At 40.7% G+C, this 27169-nt stretch overlaps 1 protein-coding gene across 6 annotated transcripts in view; it reads right to left on the bottom strand.

Moving 5' to 3' along the window:
- Positions 1-27169, bottom strand: part of PLCB4 (phospholipase C beta 4) — a 477139-nt gene that overhangs the window by 184002 nt on the left and 265968 nt on the right. For all 6 annotated transcript variants that reach the window (XM_069546386.1, XM_069546390.1, XM_069546388.1 and 3 more), the window contains one exon: positions 8883-8981. In XM_069546386.1, the coding sequence (XP_069402487.1) occupies positions 8883-8966 (84 nt within the window). In that variant the 5' untranslated portion in view covers positions 8967-8981. The remainder of the gene's footprint in view (positions 1-8882; positions 8982-27169) is intronic.

Here is a 27169-nt window from a genome sequence, read left to right as displayed (position 1 = left end):
ATGTTACCACACTCCTTACTCTTCCTTACCTTCTAAATCCACTGGGTTAGGAAATCTAATTCATTTCCACCCTGAACCTCTTCTCTGATATCCTGTGTCTAAATGACTGTTCAGCCAGTCATTCAATCCCACCTTTACCCTCTCAGACACAATCAGGCATAACCACTCCCCAGTCATATTCAGACCTTACTCTTTTCCTGCTTAAAACACACACACAATGATTCACAGCACTTTCAGGATCTAGCACCAATGCCTTTCTGGAGAGTAGAGCACTTCTGAGGGGACACTGCTCATCTCTGCAGCTGTGGCTCTGGCCTTCACCCTCCCCAATAGCAGCTGGACAAACCACCCCCTGCATCCCACACCCGGGCCCCTGCACCAGGGTGGACCCTTCCCTCGTCTCAGCTGCGCTTTGATCCACTGATGGACTCACCCAAACCAAAGGAGGCTTGCTCTCTGAGGCCTCCTCAGTCCCCCAGACCCACTGCCCAGGTGGTCTCCTGACCCCACAAGAAGCACAACCCACTACTTCCCTATCACAGCGTGACGGTCAGGAGAGCGAGGCTGAGGATGGAACGACACCAAGGGCAGCACGCTGAGGGCCTGCAACATCAAACCGAAATGCCGGGATGCACTTCAGTGGATGGAACCATGATACGCCATGTTTTTTGTTTGTTTTGCATGTCCAATTCTAGCAGGGCCTGGCGTCTGAAGATAGCAATAACTGAGCTAATCATCTACCAGGCACATGAAGTATAGGTTCCTTAGAGTAAAAATTCAGAAATGGAACTCCATTGAACTCATTTCCCTACTTCTCCTCCCCTTTCCCAATGTGAAATTTATATTTGGTTTTGTGATTGGCTGTAAATAATGGACACAAGTCTCTATTTCGTGCACCATCAACTATCAACATTTCCTCCCACCGAGACTATTAAGCCTCCAGTTTTTCCTCTGACTCCAACCAGTTCTACTTTCCAAGATCTGTCTGTACCCTTACTTTGCACTGACAAAGTTAACAGATATTTTTCATTCTGTTCTGTCAATAATAATTAAATATCATGTCTACTGTTAGGTTGACGCTAAGCATTGAAAGACTAATGAATGTGATTGTAATTGTTATTATCATTATCATGACTCTGTAGGTATCCATCATTGTAAATATAAGTAATAGGCTACAATTCCACCCTCTACATTTTGAGCCAGATATCCTGACTCCATGGGTACAATTCAGTTTAAACTATCCAAAACCTGAGAATGAGATAAAAAGATGGCTATGTATTAATATCCATTACATATTTTACAGGAGCAATGTCTAGAGGGCCTCTCCAAGGATGATTTATTTCTATAGAAGAACGTCCCTTTTTTTTTTATGTGAACCTTTTTCAAAGTCTTTATTGAATTTCTTACAGTATTGTCTCTGCTTTATATATTGGTTCCTTAGCCATGAGGCGTGTGGGATCTTAGCTTCCCAACAAGGAAGTGGACCCATATTCCCTGTGTTGGAAGGTCCACCAGTTTAGTCCAGGAAATTGATTGATCTCTAGGGCAGGGACATGGGCTTCCCAGGTAGCGCTAGTGGTAAAGAACCCATCTGCCAATGCAAAGACTTAAGAGACACCAGTTCAATCCCTGGGTGGGAAAGATCCCCAGAGAAGGAAATGGCAACCCCCTCCAGGATTCTTGCCTGGAGAATCCCATGGACAGAAGAGCCTGGAGGGCCACAGTCCATGGGGTTGCAAAGAGCTGGACACGACTGAAGCGACTGAGCACAGCACAGGGCAGTGACTGGGTTAGCATCTGCCTGACAAAACGCCTTGCCTCTCCTCCTCCGGTGCTCTCACAACGAGCTTTATGCCCCTGCTAGTGTCGTCCCTGAAGACCTAAATCAGTCTGCAAGGTGAAGTGCTCTCTGTGCAGGTGGTGCTTTTGGCCTCTTGAACATTACACTTGGACAACTCCGCGCTGCAGTAATGGACAGCCCAGGCGTGTAGGCTGCCTGGGCCCTGGGAGTGCCCCTGAGGCCTACAGCTCGGCTTCGGAGCTGCCTTGGAGACAGGTCACACTCAGCCTGTTCTGCTCAGCCCTACTTCAGCTTTGATTGATTCGGCATTTCCGTATTCCTCTGGGGTTGGCAACTGCCTTAACTGTTTCTGTTTTCCCAGCAGCGGTTGTGATGTCTGTGTACAGGGGAGGCTATTGAGGGTTTCTGTTGGAGGGGCTAATAAACACCAAGGCTTAGCCAGAAAAGGCACTCCATCTGGGCAGCTTGCCTTAGACACAAAGTCCTCAGGTGAGGAAAAGGGCAGCCCAACCCATGCCGGGATCTGGGATGTGGGGAGAGTGGTGGCTGAGGGGAGTCATCTAATAAGATATCTAAATCTCTGCTCCAGCTACCACTGAGAAGAAATGGCTGATGAAACCGTAGATTCCAATTAAGTGAACTGAGAGTTCCTTCTGTGTGTTGGGAGAAGAGGATGGTATTTTAAAATCTGCATGTAGTTTGAGTTGATTGTCTAGAAAATTGTGCTGTCCAATAAGATAGCCACCAGCCACATGTAGCTATGTAAATTTTAATTAACATTAACATTAAGATTAATAAATTCAGTTCCACAGTCCCGCTGGCCACATTTTTTTGTTTTTTTTCAAATGCCAAACTAAATTAATTTTGCTAAAGAGAAACTGTTGCACTCTAAGAAAAATAAGTGCAGCCTAGATTTTGTGCGTATGTTAGGAGGGAAAGGGGCTTCCCAGGTGGCTCTGTGGTAAAAAGTCTACCTGCCAAGCAGGAGAGCCAGAGTCTTGAAGGTCCCCTGGAGCAGGAAATGGCAACCCACTCCAGTATTCTTGCTTGGAGAATTCCATGGACAGAGGAGCGTGGGGGGCTGCAGTCCATGGGGTTGCAAAGAGTCGGACACAATTTAGCAACTAAGTGACAGCTGCAAACAGGAAGGAAAAACCCTGAGATTACCAACCATGTATCACAATCCTCCTAACATGTGGTAAGAGCAGCCAGGATACACACCATGTCCATCATTGCAAATTTCTGCCAGTGACCACTTCTCCAGAAGGACAACAGACCACTTTACTTTCAAGGGATAAACGTCTTCAAACTTTTGGTTTGTTTCTTTTAAGTACATCCATTCTCTTTCAAGATTATGCAAACATGAGGTCTCACAAGAGTCTGGACGCAAGAGTTTGAGCTGGACCGGGAGCCACGCTGTACAGGGTGAGAAGGGACCAGAATTTCCCCTGTTCCTCCTTGGTCTGAGAGGGCATTTTTGTTGTTTTCATTTGGAGAAGGGGAATTTCATATGGGGAGAAAGGAAAAGGGTGAATTATGAATTAGAAAAGGATTCTGAGGGAGAGGTCAAAAAGTGAAAGAAAAGTAACAGCAACAGGTCTCTTGGAAGAGTGGGGTGAAAAATAAGGCGGCGACAGAGATAGCTGTCGGCCGGACTGAGATTTATTCCTCAGGATCTCCACTGTCTCCTGCTGAGTGCTGGAACTCGCCTCTGCTCCCACCAGACCTTTGATAAAGGCCTGTTTCACACAGCACTCTTGTTCCTGAGGTTTGGGGCCGTAATGCGTTTAGGGAGGGAGATAAAGGAGAGCAGGGGCAGTCCTGGGAACAGAGTGACAAGGAAGCACCGAGGAGGGCCCTCCCTGGCGGCCCGGCAGCTGAGACCCCACGCGCCCACTCAGAGGCCGTGGCTTCTGGCCCTGCTTGCGGAAATGGGATCCCACACGACGCACAGCGCAGGCCAAACAGTGAGAAAATGAAGTAGGTCAGATGCTATACTTAAGAGCAGTCATAATAAAAATAAAAGGCAGGCACTAAGGAGATGAGTATTTCGAGGGTGCTGTAAGTACTGAGGAATTCTAGGAAAGGCTGCGGAGGGTTCTCATAGCCAGGAGACGGGGTCTTCGGCCTTTTAATAAGGACCCGGAAGGGAAGTCAGGAAGCAGCGGGATCGGAAACACGTGGGCTGCACGCGCACTGCCGTTTCTCTCCTCTGCAAGAGAAACGTCTCTGAAGATTTTTGCCTCACTTGTTGCATTACTTAGAAAACAAAGCAGATTTTGCATGTAAGTAATTGAAAAGTCAAGTAAGGTTAGATAAAAAGAGCTTCTGAAGCGGCATGAGAATACAATCAGAGGCTACAACACAGGCTGCAGTATCTGAAATTTGGGGCTACCTCAAAAGAAATCCTTCAGCAGAAATAATAATACTTAAATACAGTTGCACTGGTTACATTTCTTGTCAAAAGAATACATATTTTTAAAACAGTTTTTAGTAAGTATTTTTATTTTTTTAATCTGACCTAGTGAATGCTCACCCACTGATTTGAACACTCCCCTGCCCTCTTTAAACCGATAACATGGAACACAATTTAATGTTTACCCGATCCTTTGGGCCATCATGATAACATCAGCTGCCATATGGTGCTGAAGGCATTCACCCCTTCCTTCACAAAAGGCCCCTTTGCTGTGGCGTTTGTGGGATGATCAGGTTGTGTTTCCTCCCACTTGCTGTCAGTTGTCATTTCTCACTGCTGTTCAGGCAAAAAACTGTAGAAACAAGCCTATATCCATTTATATTTTGTTGTCTTAAATATTTTAATGGCCATAGCTCCAAAGAACCGACTCTTACAAGATAGGAAAATACAGTTGACCCTTGAACAACATGGGATTTTAGGGGTGCCAAGCTCAGTGCAATCAAAAATCTGACTATAACTTTACAGTCAGGCCTCCATATCCACTGTTTCCATAGATTCAGCCCTCTGAGGACTGCAAGCTTCTACGGTAGGTATTTTGGGCTTCCTCAGTGGCGCAGTGGGAAACAATCCAATGCAGGAGATGCAAGAGATATGGGTTTGATCCCTGGGTAGGGAAGATCCCCTGGAGAAGGAAATGGCAACTCACTCCAGGATTGTTGCCCAGGAAATCCCATGGACAGGGGAGCCTGGCAGGCTACAGCCCACGGGGTTGCGGAGAGTTGGACACAACTTAGAACTAAACAACAACAAAAAATGGTAGGTATTTATTTTAAGAAATCTGTGTAAAAGTGTGCCATGAAGTTGTTCATGTTCAAACCTATATTGTTCAAGGCTCAACTGTAATAAGAAAAACTGGCTACAGTCTGTTTGAAACACTCTTTGGCTTTCTGACTTTAATAAAGGGAAACCTCACTAAAACGGAGTTGGAGGCCAGGAAGGGGAGCTCTCACAAGCTACCACTGCATGTAACTACATTTAACCTCTTTGAAATGACGTTCTTTGAGGAACTGAAAGCCAGGAAGTCTTTTTTAATTATCCTCTGGATTTCCAGAGCCTGGGAAACTGCCTCAGAATTATCAGTTACAGAGAAGAATCATCACTGGAGAGAACCATCAAATGAATACAGGCCCAAAGGAAAAGATGTTACACAGCCTCTCCCACAAGAAGTCAACCAGCCCAACAGATCGCCCGTGAGCGGCAGCCACTTCCCTCCTGTCTCTTTTCTCCAGTGGATTTTTACTCAAAACAACCCTTCCCAACTTCCTTTTTCTCTCAACAATACTGTTGCCCTCCTTCATTAGCTGGACTTGTCAATGGCTTTTTTTTTTTTTTCCCAGTCTTTATTGAATTTGTTACAATATTTCTTCCACTTTATGTTTCCTGGACTTTTGGCCACATGGCACGTCGGACAGTAGTTTCCTGACCAGGGAGAGAACCAGCACCCCCTACCTTAGAAGGCAAAGTCTGAACCACTGAACCACCAGGGAAGGCCCCTTGTCAATGGCTTTTACTAGCATGTTTGTCTCAAATTGCAATTCCTCTGCGATTCCTAAATAAACACATTTTTGCTGGTAAAGTAACTTTTATTTTTAAGGTCAACACCAATTTTATACGTTTCACGAAGAGATATATTTAAGAAGCTAAATTTTTTTTACTTGTCATCCTAGTAAAATAGCACTAAAGAAAGTTGAAAGTTTAATGAGATTATATTTAATACTTGTTAAGATTTCTTTTATTCTAGCTTTATCTCATTTTCAGAGGAACCTGGAAGAAAGCAAATGTCTTTAGAAGTGCAAGTCATCAGTATTTTCTAAATATAAGTGAGTTGTGATGATTAATAACCAAAACCAAAAAACCATCATGAGAAATAAAAATGACTGGATGATGATAAACTTCCAGTTTATCAAATCACATTACAATTTATCCAAAAAAGTACTTTTTCTTTAATAGGTTTCTGCTTATATGACAACAAAAGAAACACTCAGCCAGTTACTACATTTAATCTCTACAAAATGACCTTATTTGAGGAACTGAAAGCCAGGATGTATTTTTAAACTATCCTATAGGTTTTCAGAGCCTGGGAAACTGTCTCAGAAAACTGCAAATCTTTTGGGATACTCTAGCAGATTCAGGGAGAGATGTCTCGTCAGCTCACAATGAAGGGCAATTGCGATCACTGTCAGGGCGCGGGTACCCAGTCTAGACCTGGTGTATCTGGGAGAAAGCCTGGAAGTGCATCCAAGCTAGTCTTGGCTTTCTTTGCCAAGGTGTGAGAAGTGGACGAAAGTAGGCAAGTGAATTTACTTTGTGGGTTTCCCTCATAGCTTAGTTAGTAAAGGATCCGCCTCTAAAGCAGGACACCCTGGTTCGATTCCTAGGTTGGGAAGATCTGCTGGAGAAGGGATAGGTTACCCACTCCAGTATTCTTGGGCTTCCCTGGTGGCTCAGCTGATAAAGAATCAGCCTGCAAAGCAGGAAACCTGGGTTCGATCCGTGGGTTGGGAAGATCCCCTGGAGAAGGGAAAGGCTACTCACTCCAGTATTCTGGCTTAGAGAGCTCCATGGACTATACACTCCATGGGGTCGCAAAGAGTCAGACACCTGAGCAACTTTCACTTCTTCACTTCAGGTTTGAACTATATCAAATTGTTGATACTGACCATTTTTAACCTAAAAGATGAAAATGTAATATGATTTAGCCTAATTTTCGAATGTGTTGAAGTACAGATTTTCATATGGATCTCAAGGATCCATATGTCCTCTCACCTTTTCAATTATCAAGAAAATGTACAAACTATAATAAAACCAGACTGGGTTAGGATCAATTACATCTAAAATCCCTTTTGACATTAGATATTAGGCATATACAGTGAATTTGGCAGTTGCAGGCATTCTGCTAGTCGCTGGAGAGAAAAAGATAAGTAAAATATGGCCCTTGACCTCAGAAAACTCAGAGTATACTACGAGAGATGAAAAAATTAAATTAAAAGGTGAGTACAGTGTAATATGTGCAAGGGTACATTAGAGGTAGCACAGAGGAATGATCACTTCTTATTTAATGGGTCAAGGAAGATATTAAAAAATAAAGAGTTCTCATTTGAGTTCTTAAGGATGAATAGGAGTTTGCCAGTGAAATAAGGAGGGATAAGTGCATTTCAGGAAAAGGCAGCAGTATATACAAAGCATGAAATAGAACAGTTCATTGGGGAAATTGTAAGTGTATTGTTAGTGTTAAAACCAAGAATGTGCATAGAAAACTAGTGGGGAACAAGACTGGAGAATTAGGTAGGACTCAAATTATGGAAGGCCTTGTATTTCATTCTGATGCATTTCCTTCATCCTATAATACAATAGAGAGTCATGGAGCATTTTAAATAGAGGAAGAAGAGATTCTGATTTACATTTTCAAAAGATTAGTCTATATCGATGGAAGAGAAAAAAAAAAAAAAGAGTAGAAAAAAACTACCAAAGAGTTAATAGTGGTTGCCTCCAGGTGGTAGAAGATTGTTTACTGTTTCTTCTTATAGCAGAATGCAGTTTTCTGTTCTTTCAGAGAAGCAGTGAAGCTTCAGTCATAAAAGTAACTGTCACCCCAATACGCCGATTCAGTACAGAGAACACTGACCACATTTGAGTCCATTCTTTTCTTTCCTCAATTTTGTTCACACAAAGCAACTATGGTGCAAACCCAGAAAGCATCATGCTACACACCGTGGAAAAACCAAGTCAACAAATTACTGAGTTGTCTCAGCCCATAGTCCTCATGAGAAAAGCCTGATGATCTGAAGCTCTGGGAAGCCACATACAATATAGTCCATGGATTTTGAAAGGAACCAATTCTGACTCTACATGAAGTCTGAACAAGTTTTGCATCTTACTTTACCGCAGAGGCAATACAGTTTCATCACATATCCCTCCCAGAGTAACTTCAAATTCAAGTAAAATCTAAGAAAAACAACATATTAACAATGCAAAGAAGGCTTCCACTCACCTACCTAAACTTTCTGAATAGACTGGTGAACCCAAGCCCCTGGTTTCTAGAAAATCTGGAGCCACTGCCACCTTGCAAGGACACAAGCAATAAATGGTAGAAGCAGAAGTATGCAAAGCTTTGGTTAAATTGGTCTGTATAAATGAGACGAGCAAAGCAAGTGACCAGCACAAAGTCCGATCGCTATTACATGTATGACAAATAGAAAGTTTTATGAGGAAAGAATGCCTGAAGCACTTGATTAAGCAAAAACTATTACTCCATGAAACCCATCTGTAAAATAAGCATAATTGTGGCAATGACCTAATAAGGTTATTGTAAGGAGTTGAACAAATAATACACAGGAAGTGCTTAGAAAGATTTCTGGCACACAGTGAGCACACAATAATTTATACTGTCATCATCCTTATTATAGCTGGCGCAGAGAGAGTGCTCAATAAATTATAGTATTATTATCATTATTATATCTCATAACATTGACTGTTTCCAACTATTTCAACTTATAAATCTCCAAGATGTTCTTACTTATGTCAAATACTATTTACTCAATACTGTAATTAAATTAAAATGAAAAAATCATGTTTTGAGAGAAAAGATTAATAGCACTCCTTTACCTCTTCATATCTGTCAAAAACTGCTCCTTCTTGCAAAAAGGAAGGAACTTCCTTCTGCCAATTAAATTCATAAGGTTTGGCCATGATTAGAGTCAAGACCTGAAAATGAAAAAGAATATATAATCAGTGTACACAATTAAAAAAACAAGTGCACAGCAAAGGTTAATCACTTGATATTTATGTGTTTGCAAAAGCTTTGCTTCATACACATAGACTAAGTCCATTAATTGACTTTTGGGTTTTTTTCCTCCTTCTCTTCACCTGACCCTGAATCCGCTTGTCCTGGTTGCTACATCTAAAGAAATAACATGAAGAAATAACAGAGGTGATCATTTGGGAGGCTTCCCCCTTCCTCTTCAAATCCTATAAAGTAATTTTATACATAAAATCTGAAGTCTTTGGATGAAACACACACACACCCCTAAACTTATACATAGGAATAGGTAGGGTGCAAAGAGTGAGTGGTTCTATAAGCCTGCACTAGACTGTTTTTCCCTCTTTCCCGATATTTTTTATCTGCTTTCTTTATAAAGGGGGCTCTTATTTCTTTATTCTATTTTTTCCTTCTTATTATTTGTGAGTTTTATTTTTCATTTTAAATTTTCTATTAGGAAAATTCTTAAATTTTAACACTCATAGACCTTCTATTCTGCCAATATCTGGAATTTAAAATATCCCACACCCTAAAATGTTTTTTATTTCCCTTCATTCCATATTTCCTTCCCTCCAGCACTTCCCATATAGATATAATCCTGGATTTTAATGCTAGATCATAACTTCCTTATCGCTTACTTTTCTTTTTCTTTTCTTTCATGGAAAATGGAAACAGAAGGTTCAAAGACCACCTGGTAGAATCCCTTAAAGAAAAGCCAACAGAGGATGGGAATAATTAAAGTGATAGTACAAGAGCATTTCTGAACTCTGACATTTGTGTCCTCAATATGAAAAAATCGAGTGATGCAGGTGGTATAAATGGTAGTGGAAGACACACACAACTAAATATATCTTGAGGTGAAACTAATCATGAAAGATTTAGTATATTATATATTCTGTCAAGGAAAAAAAAACTTAGAAATAGGAGATATGGGAAGTAAGGTTGGAAGGAAGAAAGAAAGAAGAAAATTTTAAAAAAGAGACAGTTTACTCTTAAGTTTTATATCTTTTACAAAAAGAAAAAGTGAAAGTATAAGAAAAAGATAAAGACAGTACAATCCAGTATCCAAATCTCAGATTACATCGATACAGGTGCTGGAGGGAAGGAAATATGGAACAAAGGGCAACAAAAGCATTTTAGGGTGAGGAATATAGGTAATTAAAACTCTAGATATTGGCAGAAAAATAGAAGATCAATTATGAGTGTTAGAAATTCAAGAATTTTCCTCACAGAAAATATAAATGCAAAGTATAACTTCCAAGTTAATAAGAGGAAAAAACATAACAAAGAAATATGAGCCTCCATTAAAAAGATAAAAAATGTGGGAAAGGAAGGGGAAAAAAGAAGAACACACAATAACCAGGAAACACAAAGTAAAATTACAATATATTACTAATTCTAATAAATATGAATTTGCTAAATTCATTTATAAAAGAAAAAGGCTTTCAAATTAGGAAGCATTATAGTTGTTTGCCAGAAATATTTATAAAATGAAAGCTATAGAGGGAAGTTTAAAAATGAAGGGAGGAAAGGAAAATAGACACAGGTTAGGAAGGGAGCAGGTATAAAAATAATATTAGACAAAATACACTTCAAGGAAAAAAGAAAGAGACAATAAGAAGTCACATGAAGAGAAGGGGTGATAAAAATTATTTAAAAGTTATTAATATTAAACATGTGACCACAGAGCATCAAAATATCTATTGAAAAACTGAAAATACAAAGAGTAAATGGCAAAGTCACAAACAGATAACAATTCTCAGAAATTAATGGAAGACTATTGAGGATCTTATTGTCACACATAGAAATTTAACAAAACAACTTCAATGACTCAGTCAGTCAGTTCAGTCGCTCAGTTGGGTCCGACTATTTGTGACCCCATGGACTGCAGCACACCAGGCCTCCCAGTCCATCACCAATTCCTGGAGACCACCCAAACTCATTTCCATTGAGTTGGTGATGCCATCCAACTGTCTCATCCTCTGTCATCCCTGTCTTCTCCAGCCTTCAATCTTTTCCAGTATCAAGATATTTTCCAATGAGTCAGTTCTTCACAGCAGGTGGCCAAAGTATTGGAGCTTCAGCTTCAGCTTCAGCATCAGTTCTTCCAATGAAAACCCACGACTGATCTCCCTTAAGATGGACTGGTTGGATCTCCCTGCAGTCTCAGGGACTCTCAAGAGCCTTCTCCAACACCACAGTTCAAAAGCATCAGTTCTTCAGCGCTCACCTTCAGCACTCAGCTTTCTTTATAGTACAACTCTCACATCCACACATGACTACTAGAAAAACCATAGCTTTGATTAGACGGACCTTTGCGGGCAAAGTAATGTCTCTGCTTTTGAATATGCTGTCTAGGTTGATCATAGCTTTCCTTACAAGGAGCAAGCGTCTTTTAATTTCACAGCTGCAGTTATCATCCGCAGTGATTTTGGAGCCCCCCAAGATAAAGTCTGTCACTGTTTCCACTGTTTCCCCATCTATTTGTCAGGAAGTGATGGGACTGGATGCCATAATCTTAGTTTTCTGAGTGTTAAGTTTTAAGCCAACTTTTTCACTCTCCTCTTTCACTTTCATCAAAAGGCTCTTTAGTTCTTCGCTTTCTGCCATAAGGGTGGTGTCATCTGCATATCTGAGGTTATTGATATTTCTCCCAGCAATCTTGATTCCAGCTTGTGCTTCCTCCATCCCAGCATTTCTCTTGATGCATTCTGCATATAAGTTAAATAAGCAGGGTGACATAATACAGCCTTGACGTACTCCTTTCCCGATTTGGAACCAGTCTGTTGTTCCATGTCTAGTTCTAACTTCTGCTTCTTGACCTGCATACATATTTCTCAGGAGGCAGGTCAAGTGGTCTGTTATTCCCATCACTTTAAGAATTTTGTGGATTTTTTAAGAACTGTGGATCACAGTTTGTTGTGATTCACACAGTCAAAGGCTTTGGCATAGTCAATAAAGCAGAAGTAGATGTTTTTCTTCAACTCTCTTTCTTATTTAATGATCCGACATATGTTGGCAATTTGATCTCTGGTTCCTCTGCCTTTTCTAAATCCAACTTGAACATCTGGAATCTCATGGGTCATATATTGTTGAAGCCTGGATTGGAGACTTTTGAGCATTACTGCATTACTTTGCTAACATGTGAAATGAGTGCAATTGTGCAGGAGTTTGAGCATTCTTTGGCATTGCCTTTCTTAGGGACTGGAATGAAAACTTACCTTTTCCAGTCCTGTGGCCACTGCTGTGCCTTCCAAATTTGCTGGCATATTGAGTGCAGCACTTTCACAGCACCATCTTTTAGGATTTGAAATAGCTCAACTGGAATTCCATCACCTCCACTAGCTTTGTTCATAGTGATGCTTCCTAAGGCTCACTTGACTTCACACCCCAGGATGTCTGGCTCTAGGTGAGTGATCACACCATCGTGATTATCTGGGTCAACAAGATCCTTTTTGTATAGTTCTTCTGTGTATTCTTGCAACCTCTTCTTAATATCTTCTGCTTCTGTTAGGTCCATATAATTTCTGTCCTTTATTGTGCCCATCTTAACATGAAATGGTCCCTTGGTATCTCAAATTTTCTTGAAGAGATCTCTAGTCTTTCCCATTCTGTTGTTTTCCTCTATTTCTTTGCACTGATCACTGAAAAAGGCTTTCTTATCTCTCCTTGCTATTCTTTGGAACTGTGCATTCAAATGTATATATCTTTCCTTTTCTCTTTTGCCTTTTCCTTCCCTTCTTTTCATAGCTATTTGTAAGGCCTCCTCAGACAACCATTTTGCCTTTTTGCATTTCTTTTTCTTGAGGATGGTCTTGATCCCTGCCTCCTATACAATGTCACAAACCTCCGTCCATAGTTCTTCAGGCACTCTGTCTATCAGATCTAATCCCTTGAATCTTTTTGTCAATGTATAATTGAAAGGAATTTGATTTAGATCATACTTGAATGGTCTAGTGGTTTTCCTTACTTTCTTCCATTTAAGTCTGAATTTGGCAATAAGGAGTTCATGATCTAAGCCACAGTCAGCTCCCGGTCTCATTTTTGCTGTATAGAGCTTCTCCATCTTTGGCTACAAAGAGTATAATCAATCTGATTTCAGTATTGACCATCTGGTGATTCCCATGTGTAAAGTTTTCTCTTGTGTTGTTGGAAGAGGGTCTTTGCTACGACCAGTGCATTTTCTTGGCAAAACTCTGTTAGCCTTTGCCCTGCTTCATTCTGTACTCCATGGCCAAATTTGTATGTTACTCTAGGTATTTCTTGACTTCCTACTTTTGCATTCCAGTCCCCTATAATGAAAAGGACATAATTTTGGGTGTTATTTCTAGAAGGTCTTGTAGGTCTTCAGAGAACCATTCAACTTCAGCTTCTTTGTTCAATTTCATTAGTGGTCGTGGCATAGAGTTGTTGGATTACTGTGATATTGAATGGTTTGCTTTGGAAATGAACAGAGATCATTCTGTCGTTTTTGAGATTGCATCCAAGTATTGCATTTCAGATTCTTTTGTTGACTGTGAGGGCTACTCCATTTCTTCTAAGGGATTCTTTCCCACAGTAGTAGATATAATGGTCATCTGAGTTAAATTCACCCTTTCCAGTCCATTTTAGTTTGCTGATTCCTAAAATGTCAATGTTCATTCTTGACATCTCCTGTTTGACCACTTCCAATTTGCCTTGATTCATGGACCTAAGATTCCAGGTTCCTATGCAATATTGCCCTTTACAGCATCGGACTTTACTTCCATCACCAGCCACATACAACTGGTTGTTGTTTTTGCTTTGACTCCATCTCTTCATTCTTTCTGGTGTTATTTCTCCACTTTTCTCTAGTAGCATATTGGGTACCTGCTGACCTAGGGAGTTCATCTTTCGGTATCCTATCTTTTTGCCTTTACATAATGTTCATGGGGTTCTCAAGGCAAGAATACTGAAGTGGTTTGCCATTCCCTTCTCCAGTGGACCGTGTTTTGTCAGAACTCTCCACCATGACCCATCCATCTTCAGTGGCCGTACAAGGCACGACTCATAGTTTCATTGAGTTAGACAAGGCTGTGGTCCATACGATCAGATTGGTTAGTTTTCTGTAATTGTGGTTTTCAGTCTGTCTGCCCTCTGATGGAGAAGGATAACAGGCTTATGGAGGCTTCCTGATGAATCTTACATAAGTTAAATATATTTAAATAATTTAAATATGTTACTTTATGCATTTAGCCTCATACCCATATATATCTTTACTTCATTCTCTTTGTACCCAACTACCCCACACATATAACAATATAATCATGATCAAGCCACAGAGAAAGATCTCAATATTTTTCAGGAGTCAGAAATTACAGATTGTAAAGACATTTCAGAGCCTTGCCTCCAGTCTCCTTGCTGGTTAACCTGGAATTAAAGCTCTAGCTCTGTCTAGAAAAAAAGAAAGAAAGAAATTATGGTGGCCATGCTTACTGACCACAATTCATTATAGCTTAATGACAAGTGAAGTCACTCAGTCGTGTCTGACTCTTTGTGACCCCATGGACTGGAGCCTGCCAGGCTCCTCCATCCATGGGATTTTCTAAGCAAGAATACTAGAGTGGGTTGCCATTTACTCCTCCAGGAGATCTTCCTAACCCAGGGATTGAACCTGGGTCTCCCACATTGTAGGCAGACACTTTACCATCTGAGCCACCAGGGAAGTCAATGACAGAGATGTATAAAATCTACACACACAGGAATTAAACATAAACCTACACGTACACTTACAAACAACTCTTGAGTTAAAGCATGTTGTCAAAGCAGAAATTATAAACTTATTAGAAACGAAAGATGGGAAAAGTCAAGTCCAATTCTTCATGTTCCTTTCTCTCCTTCCTACCCCACCCCTTTCTCTGTCACTTGCCAGAGTTGAACTAATACATGCATATTCAGAAAAAAGTGACTTTTACTGATCGTTTCATTATTTTCAAGCTATGTATTACATACCTAGGTTGTGATGCAAGTAACAGAGGGGCAAGGGCAGGAAGGAGGATGAGGAAGAACCATAAACTCAGCAGTGTCCATGATGGAAGGTGGAGTGTAAATACAAAGAGACGGTGAACACAGTGCGAGGTGCTATGTGTAACTTTAACCAAAATATTTAAAAACGTAAAGTGGATGTTTCTCAAAGTTAAAATAAATTTGGCTCAATAAACGAGCAGAACACTTAAACACACCAGTGATCTTGGAAGAAATTGAAAAAAAAAAAAAATAGCAAAAGATTAAGCCCAGATGGCTTTACAGGTAAGTTCTACCAAATGTTCAAGGAAAAGGTAAAATCCTGTGTATCTCTGTTTTTCCAGGATAGTTAAAAAAAAAAAAAAAAGTAGAAGTGCTACCTGACTCATTTTCCAGGTCCTTTATCAGATCCTGACAATGATATCACAAAAGTTAATATGAAACCAACCAACCCTAAAGTTCATTCTCACAGAGAAAAACCTCTAGCAAAATATAAGCCAGTCTATTCCAGAAAGTTATTGAAAGAAAAGTTCAGGATCTTTCCACACTGAAAACATATCAATGTGATGTGCTAAAAAGTCTCATACAGGCACAGTTAACAAGATGATGTGAAGTGGAACGTGAGAAGTCTCTAATACATGCCATTAAATGAAAACCGTATTTTTGTAGGAAGCGATGTAACGGTACGGAATAGGACCAGTGTGACACCATTTACCTAAATACACAGTTACAGTGAACAGTGTGGCACCATTTACGTAAAATCATGCACACACAAGACAAAATTACATACTTCTTTGGTGGCTTAGAGGGTAAAGCGTCCGCCTGCAATGCAGGAGACCCGGGTTCAATCCCTGAGTTGGGAAGATCCTCTGGAGAAGGAAACGGCAACCCACTCCAGTACTCTTGCCTGGAAAATCCCATAGACGAGGAGCCTGGGAGGCTGCAGTCCATGGGGTCGCAAAGAGTCGGACAAGACTGAGTGACTTCAGGTCACTTCACTTGGGTGTATATATGTTATATATGTGTATGTATAGATAAATTATTAATAAGTTTAGAAAGAACCTTCCAAATTTATGACTCTGCTTACTTCTGGGGAGGGAACAAAGCTCGGGGTTGAAAAACCAAGGTATCTTTCATGTTATCTCTATGTTGGAATTTTATTTATTATAAGAATACGTTCCTTTTGCAAATAAAAAAGAATGCAAATTCCAAAAAGGAAAAAAAAGTTGAAATCATACAGAGAGGCAGATACATGATTGTTCAGCCCCGAATAATTGAAAGCTGACGAAGAGCCCATGAGGTCACATTTCAAGGCAGCTTCTTCATAACAGCAACTATTGCTGTGAAGGAGAAGCTACTCCATTATGTATTATTGACAAGGCTGAAGACTGATGGAAGCACGAAGGGCATGCTAACCAGCCCAGATGAAGTGAGAAGATTCCTGTGGAATGCCAAGGCAGACAAGCCACGCCACATCTGGTGGGAGAAGCCAGTCCATCTGTGAGTGGGCGGGTCCATGAGTCTCTCTCCCACAGTGACTGCGACTGGATCACTCTTCTTCTCTTCTATGTCTCTGCTCCTCCCCATCGCCTCTCTCTGTGTCTTTCCATGCCCATTTTTCAGAGTCCACACACACAGCCCATTCATCCAAGGCAGCGTGGAGGCAAGCTTCTAGTGTAATGGTGTGCGTTCCTGCCTTTCACATCCTGAAACAGATCTGCAGAGAGAAACAGACCTGCAGACCCCCTCGGGCTGTCGTGGGTGTGTTGTTCAGTGACCTATAATCAGACGAGCTAACTACAGGGACCTAAGTATCAGCATTAAGGACGGAAGAAAATGCAGCATGGTGGCCTCCCTGGTGGGCAAAAACGCCGCTCCTCTGTAAATCTTTAGGTGTTCTATGATCTCTCCACTCCTGCCAACCATTCCTTTCAATATTTCCTTCGTTTTTATTTTAGAGGGAATAGCAACAAGAAGCTTTTGATATGAAATGCGCCTACCGAAAATGAAAATGAAAAGATAGCTTATATCAACTTACATCATCTTTCATTGGTTTAACTCTGGTTCTCCCAGGATCTTTTCAGTAAAAGGACATACAGAAGACATTCTCAGTGCAGATGGTTCTCTGATTTTACTACTATCCTTACTACTTGAAGATTCATGTCTACGTGGGACACTAATTTCATCATAAAGGTCTCACTGTGTGAAGGGCATTGGTGGGGCTAATGGTAAGAGGAGGGTAATTTTGACCTTGATCTTGAAAAAGGTTAGCAGTGGAGGTAGGAGCTATTTCACTGCTTACTTTTTCAGAGCACTGCAAATTCTAAACAAAGTAAGAGGCATTTTTGAAAAATGACACTGGAATACCCTTAATTTTCCCAATTTTAAATGAGACTGGAAAGAGGGGCGCTGCTCCTTGTACTTCCTTGGGCATAACTATGACCCACAGACCAGAAAACACTGACCCAACCAGTTGTGTTTAATAGCGGTTTGATCCAGATAACTGACTTTTAAATGGGATTAAATGAAGGTGTGTGTCACAGTCCAACTGACTCCACAAAAGTTAAAAGGACAAATAGCTACTTCTTTTAAAAGCCAGGGAGAGAAGACCTGACCGCTGTTTAACTACGTCCTTTGTGCAATGATCTCAAAACTCCACCCGTAGCTAACTGATATAAAACAAAAGCCCAAATGCTTTTACTGCCACCCCAAAGGATCCTCTCCTTCACTTCTCTGGCTTGCCTTGTAAGGCCTCACTGAGAAGACACTTCAGGGTTCATTGTCTCCTGGAAGAGCACCACCTCAGCCCCACAGAGCCCACAGGAAATGGTCCTTCATAAGGAACACGGGAAGTGAGGGAAATTTACACAGAGGATGGGATGTGTAACTCGGTGCCTTTTCCAGAGTAAACACCTTGAGCGGCTACTGGAAGGAGGCCAGCGGGCCTTTGAATAGTTTCATTGTTTCTCAGTTCTTACGCAACTGGGGGGATTAGCTGTTACGCTGGCTGTAGAGGAAAATCCTCCCTGGACTGCATGCAGAGGACTAGCAAGAAGGGGAGTACCCAGGAGACCTTGTTTCTGAGCAAGTAGTACAAAGCTCCATCTAAAGAACTTGATAAGAGGATGAAAGCATCAGTGGGGAGGCCCACCAGGGGGTTCAGGCGGGCTGTGGTGACCCAGATACTCAGTAGGATGTGCCTTCCCTTCACCCACGAAATGACCTCCTATCCCCTCATCCATTTAGCTGGGATGAACCAGGGGAGGAGAGTTGCCTCACATCTCAGATCCGCTGTCTGATCTCTTTGGCTAGACCTAGAGGGTGGTCTTCAAACGTTACTCGACCACCTATCCCAGGTATACTGGCTGGATTATGGAGTCACCTCTGCTCCTTTAAGACAGTTGGGTCAAAACTTCAGCAAATCATTTTTTGTTTCTGGACCTATGTCTCTTGTTCTGGTAGAGAGCAGACAGGGGATTTCCACGAAATCAGGTATATTTAAGGAAGATCCTGGGTATGTCAGGCTGAATTATGGCCCCCAAATGACTCCTATATCCCAGTCTCTGAAACCTATAAATGTTCTTATATGGCAAAGGAGGACTTTCCAGATGTGATTAAGTTAAGGGTAGAGAGGTTCCCGTGGATCGTCCATCTTCCCAGTGGGCCTGAAATGCTGTCTAAGTCCTGACAAAAGCGAAGCAGAGGGAAGTTTGACCGGGACAGAGGGGAGACCCTGTGGCCATGGAGCCAGAGATGGGGTAATGCAGCCGCAAGCCAAGGAGTGACGGCGGTCCCTGGGAGCTGGACAGGAGTGACGGTGGTCCCCGGGAGCTGGACACGGGAGAGACGGACGTTCCCCTGCAGCCTGCGGCGCACCTTGAGTTTAGGCTTCTGGCCTCTAGAACGATGAAAGAATCAATTTCTGTTGCTTTCAGCCACTAGTTTGTGATATTTTTTTTAACAGCAGCCCAAGGAAACAAGTACAGTGGGCCCACTGAAGCTGGGCATATTTCCTAAAAGGCTTACTTAGCAAGTTGCCAAATCAGTTTGAGAAGGAGAAGACACTGCTCCGCCTTGAAGGGAAGAGCATTCAACATACATTTGTTCAAGTGAATCAAGGAAAACAGCATAGAATGTCATCTAGAAATGATTTCAGATAACTTCTGTTTTTCTATTCCAATGACCCTTTGAAAAGTACTTCCACAGGATATCTTTCCCCATGATCCAAATGCCCTTTAACAATTTTGCACCTCAACAACAAATACAAACTTTAAATAAACCTTTCAGCTTCCCCCAAGTCAACCAAGACATTTTCCATTTTTGTGCTTCTATTTGTGAACAAATGAACTCATTTGTAAAGGCGTCTGCTTGCACTTGATAACATATAGCTTTCAAGTAAACAAAAATGCACCATGGCTCAGTTACGGATTTTCTTAAGTGAAACTTTTATCTTTTACCTTCTACCTCCAATACAAAAGTTCCATAAAGAATTAATCCCTTCCCAGTCCAACCATATGAAGTGAAGTGAAGTGAAGTCACTCAGTCATGTCTGACTCTGCAGCCCCATGGACTGTAGCCTACCAGGCTCCTCCCACCATGGGATTTTCCAGGCAAGAGTACTGGAGTGGGTTGCTATTTCCTTCTCCAGGGGATCTTCCTAACCCAGGGATTAGAACCCGGGTCTCCCACATTGCAAGCAGACGCTTTACCATCTGAGCCACCAGGAAAGTCCTATCCAACCATATAAATCCCATCAAACCAAATAAGCCATGGCCTTAAATGATCTCATGTTGACAACAATCAAGGCTGTTTTCCAGAACTCAAAAGGTCTCTTAGTTGACCCTATTAAGCATATTTCAATGTACTGTTCTTCAATCTTTAAATAAGGTAATCCTTGTGTTTCTAAAAACAGATGGGCAGCTACAGCAGATGATTCAGAGCCTTTAATAAATGGCTTTACTTCAAGTAAGAATTTAATTTGACACTGATATACTGCATCATTAATGACAATTTCCCTATTTGCTAAAAATATCTCCGTTTTCATCAAGCCATTAAATAACCTTTTCAAAAGGCATATAAAGGGTGTAGGACTAAGAAAATAATAGGCAATGCTGTTGAGGGTTGGAGGTGAGAGAATTCTTGTACAGTATGATAAAAAACAACTTTTCATACACTGCTATAGGCTTGAAAATGTATATAAAATCTATGTACAAAAATACATTCTCCCTGTTCTGCTGTTTATGGGAGGAAAAAAATTATCTTTATATGAGCAACAATAAGCAACTGGTTAAATATACAAGAGTATTTAAGTATTCTATGTCCATTAAAAATAATGCTTTCAATGAATTGTTCTTTGCTGAACAAGAGTATATTTAGAAGAGTTTCCAAAAATATTCACAACTCTAGTCAAGCAAATACAAACGTTCTCAACATATCATTAAGCAAGCAAAAAAGCTGCTTACAAAATAGTTTGTAAGTATGATCCAAATTTTTATGTCTTATATTTTAATACATATTCCTCACACAAAAAAAACACACACTTTAATAGTAGAAAAAGTCAAGCAACATATACACCAAAATAAAAACAGTAGTTACATATTGTGGTGACTGAATTTTAGGCGATTTTTATATTATTCAATACATTCTGTATTTTAAAATATTTAGAATGACTATAATGTTTATATTCAAGAATAATGTTTTTAAAAGTAAAGAGATGACATTAAAAAAATCTTATTTTTCTGACATAAGTCAAGTTTTAAATAATGTCCATATTTTCCACCAGAATTTCTGGCAAAAATAAATAGCAGGAACAGACTAATAAATAAAGCTGTAAAACATTCTCCTTTTCCTGTCAAGATTTAGAATCTTAACTGCACATCAGGAGCCTCACACATACCAGTTGCACCTGATTCTGTGGAAGGAGTTACTTAATAATAATGACTGAAGCTTAGGTATTAGCTCTGGAAGTTCTATGACACTTATATTTGGAAATAGAGCAGATTATGGTGATACTGGGTTTAGTCTTTAAGGAATTCTAAACTACAATAACCTAAGGCCTTTACATCTATTAAGTTCATCATTAAGATATAAAAACATAGAAGTAATTTCCAGGGATTTGTAAAAGACACAAATTGAATAGGAATAAAATAAAAACAGCAAATATCTGCTTTGATCTCTATCTCCCCTGCCTCAACAATAATCATACTTATAAGGCAAATGTCACTGTCTTAAAATTTAATGATCACAAAAGAAAAAATGTTAAAATGAATTGGCTGTCTCAATTTAATTAGGTGATATTGATATTTATAATTATAGCATAGGGTTCATTAAATCAGAATTTTACAAAACATGTCTAAAAAATGCTTGTTTAGCTGGGATATTTAGGGTTGACTCCATTTGAAGATAATGAATAGCTGTTAATATATAAATCCTTCTGCAATGACCAGGTTTTAAGGCAATAAGAATATGATGAAGTATATAGTTTCCCAAGAAAAGAACTGATTTGTTTTAAAAGATTGGCCGTTGGTTGTTTGCCTGCAGCAATTCCCTTGGAAATGTCTGTTGGGTTCATACGCCGGCCCTCCAAGATCCTCTTGAACGTGTAAAGTGGCTGAAATTATGTTAAAAGTCGTTGTTTATAACTGAGGTTCTCTCCCCTGAGAGTGTCTTGCTATTAACCTCTTCTCTTGTGGTTAAGTTTCTCTGAAGGACTCAGCCACAGGCCCGGGTTTAGGAGCCAATACTGGTGAAGGAAAACTGCATGGCAGAGGTTTAGAGCAGCAAGTGTGAGCGCTCGGAGGTGTCAGTTCCTCAATGCTTAGTAAGTCCTTGGCTGAACTGTATTCTGTATGATCTTTCAGAAATATATCATGATTTTTGTGGCGGTGAATTATAGACATGTCTGCAAAAAAAGATTTTGTTTGACAGGATGCAAGATAAATCAAGCTTTGTTTCCAGGCAAGAGGGAGATAAAATTTAACTGTTTTTTTCTCTGACTTCATGGAATAACACAACTGTCTCAGTAAGACTTTTTTGGTAAACCTATACAAATTCTGCAAAGTAAAGGCATCTTATTTCTTTTATGCTTCTGATATAAAGTACCTCTGTTTTTACTGACTAAGGTAGTACAGCAAACAGCAGAAAGTATTTTATTACTACTGAGTATTTAAGATAAACAGAGTTAACCTCAAGAGCCCTGAGAAATACAACAGTCAGTCTTGAGAAATAAGACAACTCGTCAAACCTGGGACATATGACAATAAGTGACTGGATTCTCCCTGTCCCTACCAACCCTCTTTCAAGAGGAGAAGAATTTATTCCTGTTTTCAAAACCAGAACTAATAAAATGTATGGCAGATGTGAACAGTTCACCATGAATAGACATCCCCCCCGCCCCGGCCCCCCCAGCCGGGGGTAGCAGGCATGAGACATGAGCCATGAGCCATGATAACGCTGGGGAGTGTTCAGCCTTCGTCACTTTCACAACAAGGGTTCTGATGAGGTCTAAGGAAACAGGAAACAAAATGACAACATGACAGATTAGGTACAGGCTTAGGTGGGGGTCATAGTTCGATTACAGAAGTAATTCTCTCTTGAATCTTGTTTTACAGTGTTCTTAATTGACCAGCTAAGACAAAAGTCTGGGGCTTTGTCCTTGGAAAACCCAGGTGTACAGAGTGGGAACTAAGATCATGGAAGGCTTGGGTTGACCTCTCCTTCAGCCTTAGTTTCTTCCTAACTGGAATACCCTTTGAGCTGTTGATTGACTGCAGTCCCCTGGGTACTCCAGCCAGGAGCCTAAGGCAAAGATCAAAGGTGTTGCCCTAAGAGCTTGCCTTTGATGAGTGGTTCTCTAAGCATGGTAGCAGACATCATATGGAATTTATTAGAAATGCAGAAATCTCAGGCTCCACCTAGATCTTATGAATCAGAAAATCAGTTAGGAGGGCCAGGTGCAGAAATCCATGTGGCCAGTGTATCCAAGTGACAAGGTGGTTCTGATACTAGCTAAAGTCTGAGAACAACTGCCTTGAGTCAAGTCTCATCAAGAGAAAAAGGGCAAAAAAAGAAAAAGAAGGGAGAAAAGTTATCTTCCTTTTTACCTATGGCCCAGGTCAGCTTACCAGGGAAAGAGACCAGCTAGGCATTTGGGACTTAAGCTCAAGTAAGTAATACAGACAGTTGCTTTGTCTAGAATGCACACTTCTCTCAAGAAGGCCGTGGAAAATCCAGGATATGGAGTTTCTGGGTCATGGCATGTGCTTTCCAACCAAGAGCAGAAGTAGAAAATAAAGACCTAAAATAGATGGGTAATTGCTCAACCATTTTTTCCAAGCCTGATCCTTCAGGGATAAGTCTGAATAAGCCAGTTAGGGTGAGAGGTGTCTTGAAGAAAGCAAATAAAGGATGACGCTACTGAAGAGTCAACACAGTGTCTGTTTAATCTACAATGTAGACACTGCAGGGCTTAACACGTAAGTTTAAGCACTTCCTTCTTTAGGCCCAAACCTTTATGGTCCCTGACAACAATAAACTCATAATACTAACATTTCTCCTAAGAACTCAGAAAGAAAAAACTGGATAAAGATTAAGCCAGCAAACTCAGCCTTGAAAAACACATTTTTTTTTTTTAAGCCACAATTAATAAAAGAACTGAGGAGAAAGATCATGTTTAAACATGAGGGTCTAGAAGAAATGCCTTTGGCTACATGAAAAAAACAAACAGTGTCTCAAAAGATGCTCCAAAAGTGTCATTTCCCCCCTTCCATTCTTCTCTCTGGTTTCATGAGACTTGATTCATTGCCCCAGATACACTGAGCCTTCTGCATGCTTTTCCTTCCCTCTCTTCCTTGAATCTCTCTCCTAAATTTGGTTAGTTCTGGTTATTCTTTAGGTATCAGTAAAAGAAACTGGGTTAATGCCATTTCTGTGCTTTCACTGAAGCACTCTGTATGGTTCTCCTTGCAGATACACCATGCTACACTGGACCGAGCTGTTGTTTACCTGTATCTTCACTATAGGAGGAAACCTGGGAAGGCCAGCCTTGTTTGCTGTTCTCTGTGATGGAGAAGGCAATGGCACCCCACTCCAGTACTCTTGCCTTGAAAATCCCACAGACGGAGGAGCCTGGTAGGCTGCAGTCCACGGGGTTGGTAAGAGTCAGACGTGGCTGAGTGACTTCACTTTCATGCGTTGGAGAAGGAAATGGCAACCCACTCCAGTATTTTTGCCTGGAGAATCCCAGGGACGGGGGAGCCTGGTGGGCTGCCGTCTATGGGGTCGCCCAGAGTCGGACACAACTGAAGCGACTTAGCAGCAGCAGCATAGTGTCAGCATACAGGGGTACTCAGTAAACACTGCATGAATGAAAGAGTGAATATTTTATTCTGGGGAGGAAGCTGAAGAACAATCAAGGCAGAGGACAACAAGCTCTTTTCCTGTTACTCAAATGCACACGTTGGTACCATTTTTGTGTATACCTGCTCTCCCCTCCAGGATCTTGCAATGCTGTTTTCACTTTCTTGTTCCCTTCTCATATCCTGCTCACCCCTGGTCCCCAGCCTGAGAACAAGCTTCCATATTCACCTGGTTCTACAGCCTGGTGGGGCCCAGCATGACTTCTGGGCTGTACATCCCAATGCCCTGTCTGCTGGGCCCCATCCTTAGCTCAGACCTCTGACCACTGATTCCCCTTGAGTCCTGTTCAGACTGGCCTCTGGGTCATCCAACGTTGGACCACATCCTGGACAGGAACTCACAGTGTGTGGTGTGTGGTTTTCTTATTCGCAGAGGTGCCCTCTTTAGAGGAGGTCCCCCCCTTTTCATAAGGTCTTGTCTCTGAAGCCCAGTCCTCAATACTTTGCCCTTCATTTGCCCTTGGACCAGTTCTGCCACAATTATTAGGCAAAACATTACCAACACGAATCAAATGCGTCAAGGGAGAAGCAAGCTCTCTTTAGAGGCCTGGTTTTGCCTTAATTATCTGCATATTTCAAAGGAAAGATTTTTTTTTATCTTCACTTGAATAATCTATTGAATGTTGCCTCAGGCATGTGTATGGAATACGTCTACAGACAGCAAGACAGGACTTCACAAAAAAACAGGGAAATTCTTGGACTGGGAGCAGGCACATATTCAAGAGCCTGAAGAATCCTTTATTTTAAAAACGATTTTCTTATTAAAATAAACATACACAGACAATGGGCTCAAATTTAATCAAAATTCCTGATAGTTAAACATTTTCCAAGCGATTTTATTAATAGGTCTTTGCTATTATTAGACAAGAGTCATAAGATGAGCATAAAGTATAAGGCCATGTATACTGGAACTGAGTCCAGACCGTAAAAGGAGAAAATAAAATATTCCCCCCAGGTTGTGAGCTAAAAGGTACCAAAAATTAACCAATTTTTATATGTTCATACACATAAAGGTACCACACAACCTGAAAAAGTCCTGTGGTTCAAGAGCTATAACTTCAAATCTCAAATTCAGTTATCTCCTTACTTACATGTTCAAAACTGTTCCACCTCCATTCTTCAAAACCTTAAACTAAGGCTAGAGACGAAACTAATAAAATAGAGATAGTGAGAAAAAATTCATGAAATTTAAGGAGATTGACTTCATTTTTTTCTATTCCTGCAAATTCTTTCCAAATTCCTCAAACCTTGCCTCTTGATTTTTTGTGGGTTTTTTTTGCTACAGTCCGAAAGCAGTCTGAAAAGAAACAGTACTGCTGAAAAGTACAGTCTGAAAGCAAAAAAAAAAAGCAAAATCATTAATAACTTCAGTTCATTTTACAGAAAAAGAGTTAAAGGTTTTTGTTTTGCTTTTTCCCAAGTGCAGAATCATGTAATTAAACATTATTTCCAACGAGACAGAAGCCTACCATGTGCATCGGTTTATATGAGAATGCACACATACCAGAATCTGCGCCGTCTTTGGCTTTGTTCAACAGAGCAGCAGGACACCGAACGTCTCATTTTCATCACCACCATTTGCCTAAGAAACACCAGCACTGATGTTCACACAACTTGAAACAGGTCTTCTAAGGTGACATCAAAAAAGTGAATTTGAATGATCCAAAATTATGGCTGTATAAATAATTTGGCCACAGCCTAAAAAAGGGTCTGACTTTAATTATATATTACATTGTTTCCATAATGAATATTAAAATTAATGTGACCTCTTCAGCTGACTGGAATGGAAACAGCAGGGCGATCAGAGACGGGTGACCTGGATTCCTTCCCAGCTCTGTCCAAGCACTTGTGTGACCTTGAAGAAGCCCCTTCACTTCTTGGGGTCTTAATCTCTCTGTAGAAACTAGAGACCACAACAATCATTTTTCTGATTCCCTCTAGCCTCAGTGAGCAAGATTAAACATTACTTGGGCTCCTTATGAATACAGATGTTACTTAAGCACCATACATGTCCTTCCTGAAATATTATTTTATTTCTTAAAATGAAAGCCACATTCAGATGGCTCCAAGTAACTTGAAAAACAATGCATTACTATTGTGCATTGAGGAGCAACTGACAGGGTAATGACATGGTGACATTTCTAGAACAGCTCTTCAGTATCAAAGCAGACTTTTAAGATGCCAGATGCTTGCGCAATTCTGGTAAGGTCAACAGCCTTCAAATAATTGTTTCTTTCATACCATGTGTGCTTTTGTGGGATTAAAGTGTGTCTGATTCCATTGCTTATATAGGAACTGAAAAACATCCCTCAGTCTAACAAGGCCCAGAGGCAATGGGAAGGATATCAGAGGTCAGAGAAGTTGGATGTGAAGCCATTCCCAAGAGTTCATGTTGTATTTTATTTTAGTAAATGTTGCTAACTTCTAATTCAAGCCATATTGGCAGGCTGGGAAAAGAGAGACTAAACAGAGCTTTTGTAACTAAATTCCCTGCCTCTTGGTCAGCCAAGCCCTTGGTTCCCCCAGTTGTGAGCACTAATGAGCAAAGTTACTGAAAACTGCTTGATCCCTGCAATCAATTATTTTGTTTCTTAAGGGGTAAAGTTTGACCCAGCATTTTCTGAAATGCTACACAAAACTGCAGGCAAGTTTTAAAGTAGAAGTCAGCGACCTGACCTGGAAATGAGAAGGATGACACCATCATTAGGCAGAGAGGCTGGACTTCTTGCCATCAC

The sequence above is a fragment of the Ovis canadensis genome, chromosome 13, assembly GCF_042477335.2.
Source record: "Ovis canadensis isolate MfBH-ARS-UI-01 breed Bighorn chromosome 13, ARS-UI_OviCan_v2, whole genome shotgun sequence".
NCBI classification, from domain to species: domain Eukaryota; kingdom Metazoa; phylum Chordata; class Mammalia; order Artiodactyla; family Bovidae; genus Ovis; species Ovis canadensis.
This window is presented reverse-complemented; position numbering and strand designations above follow the sequence as displayed.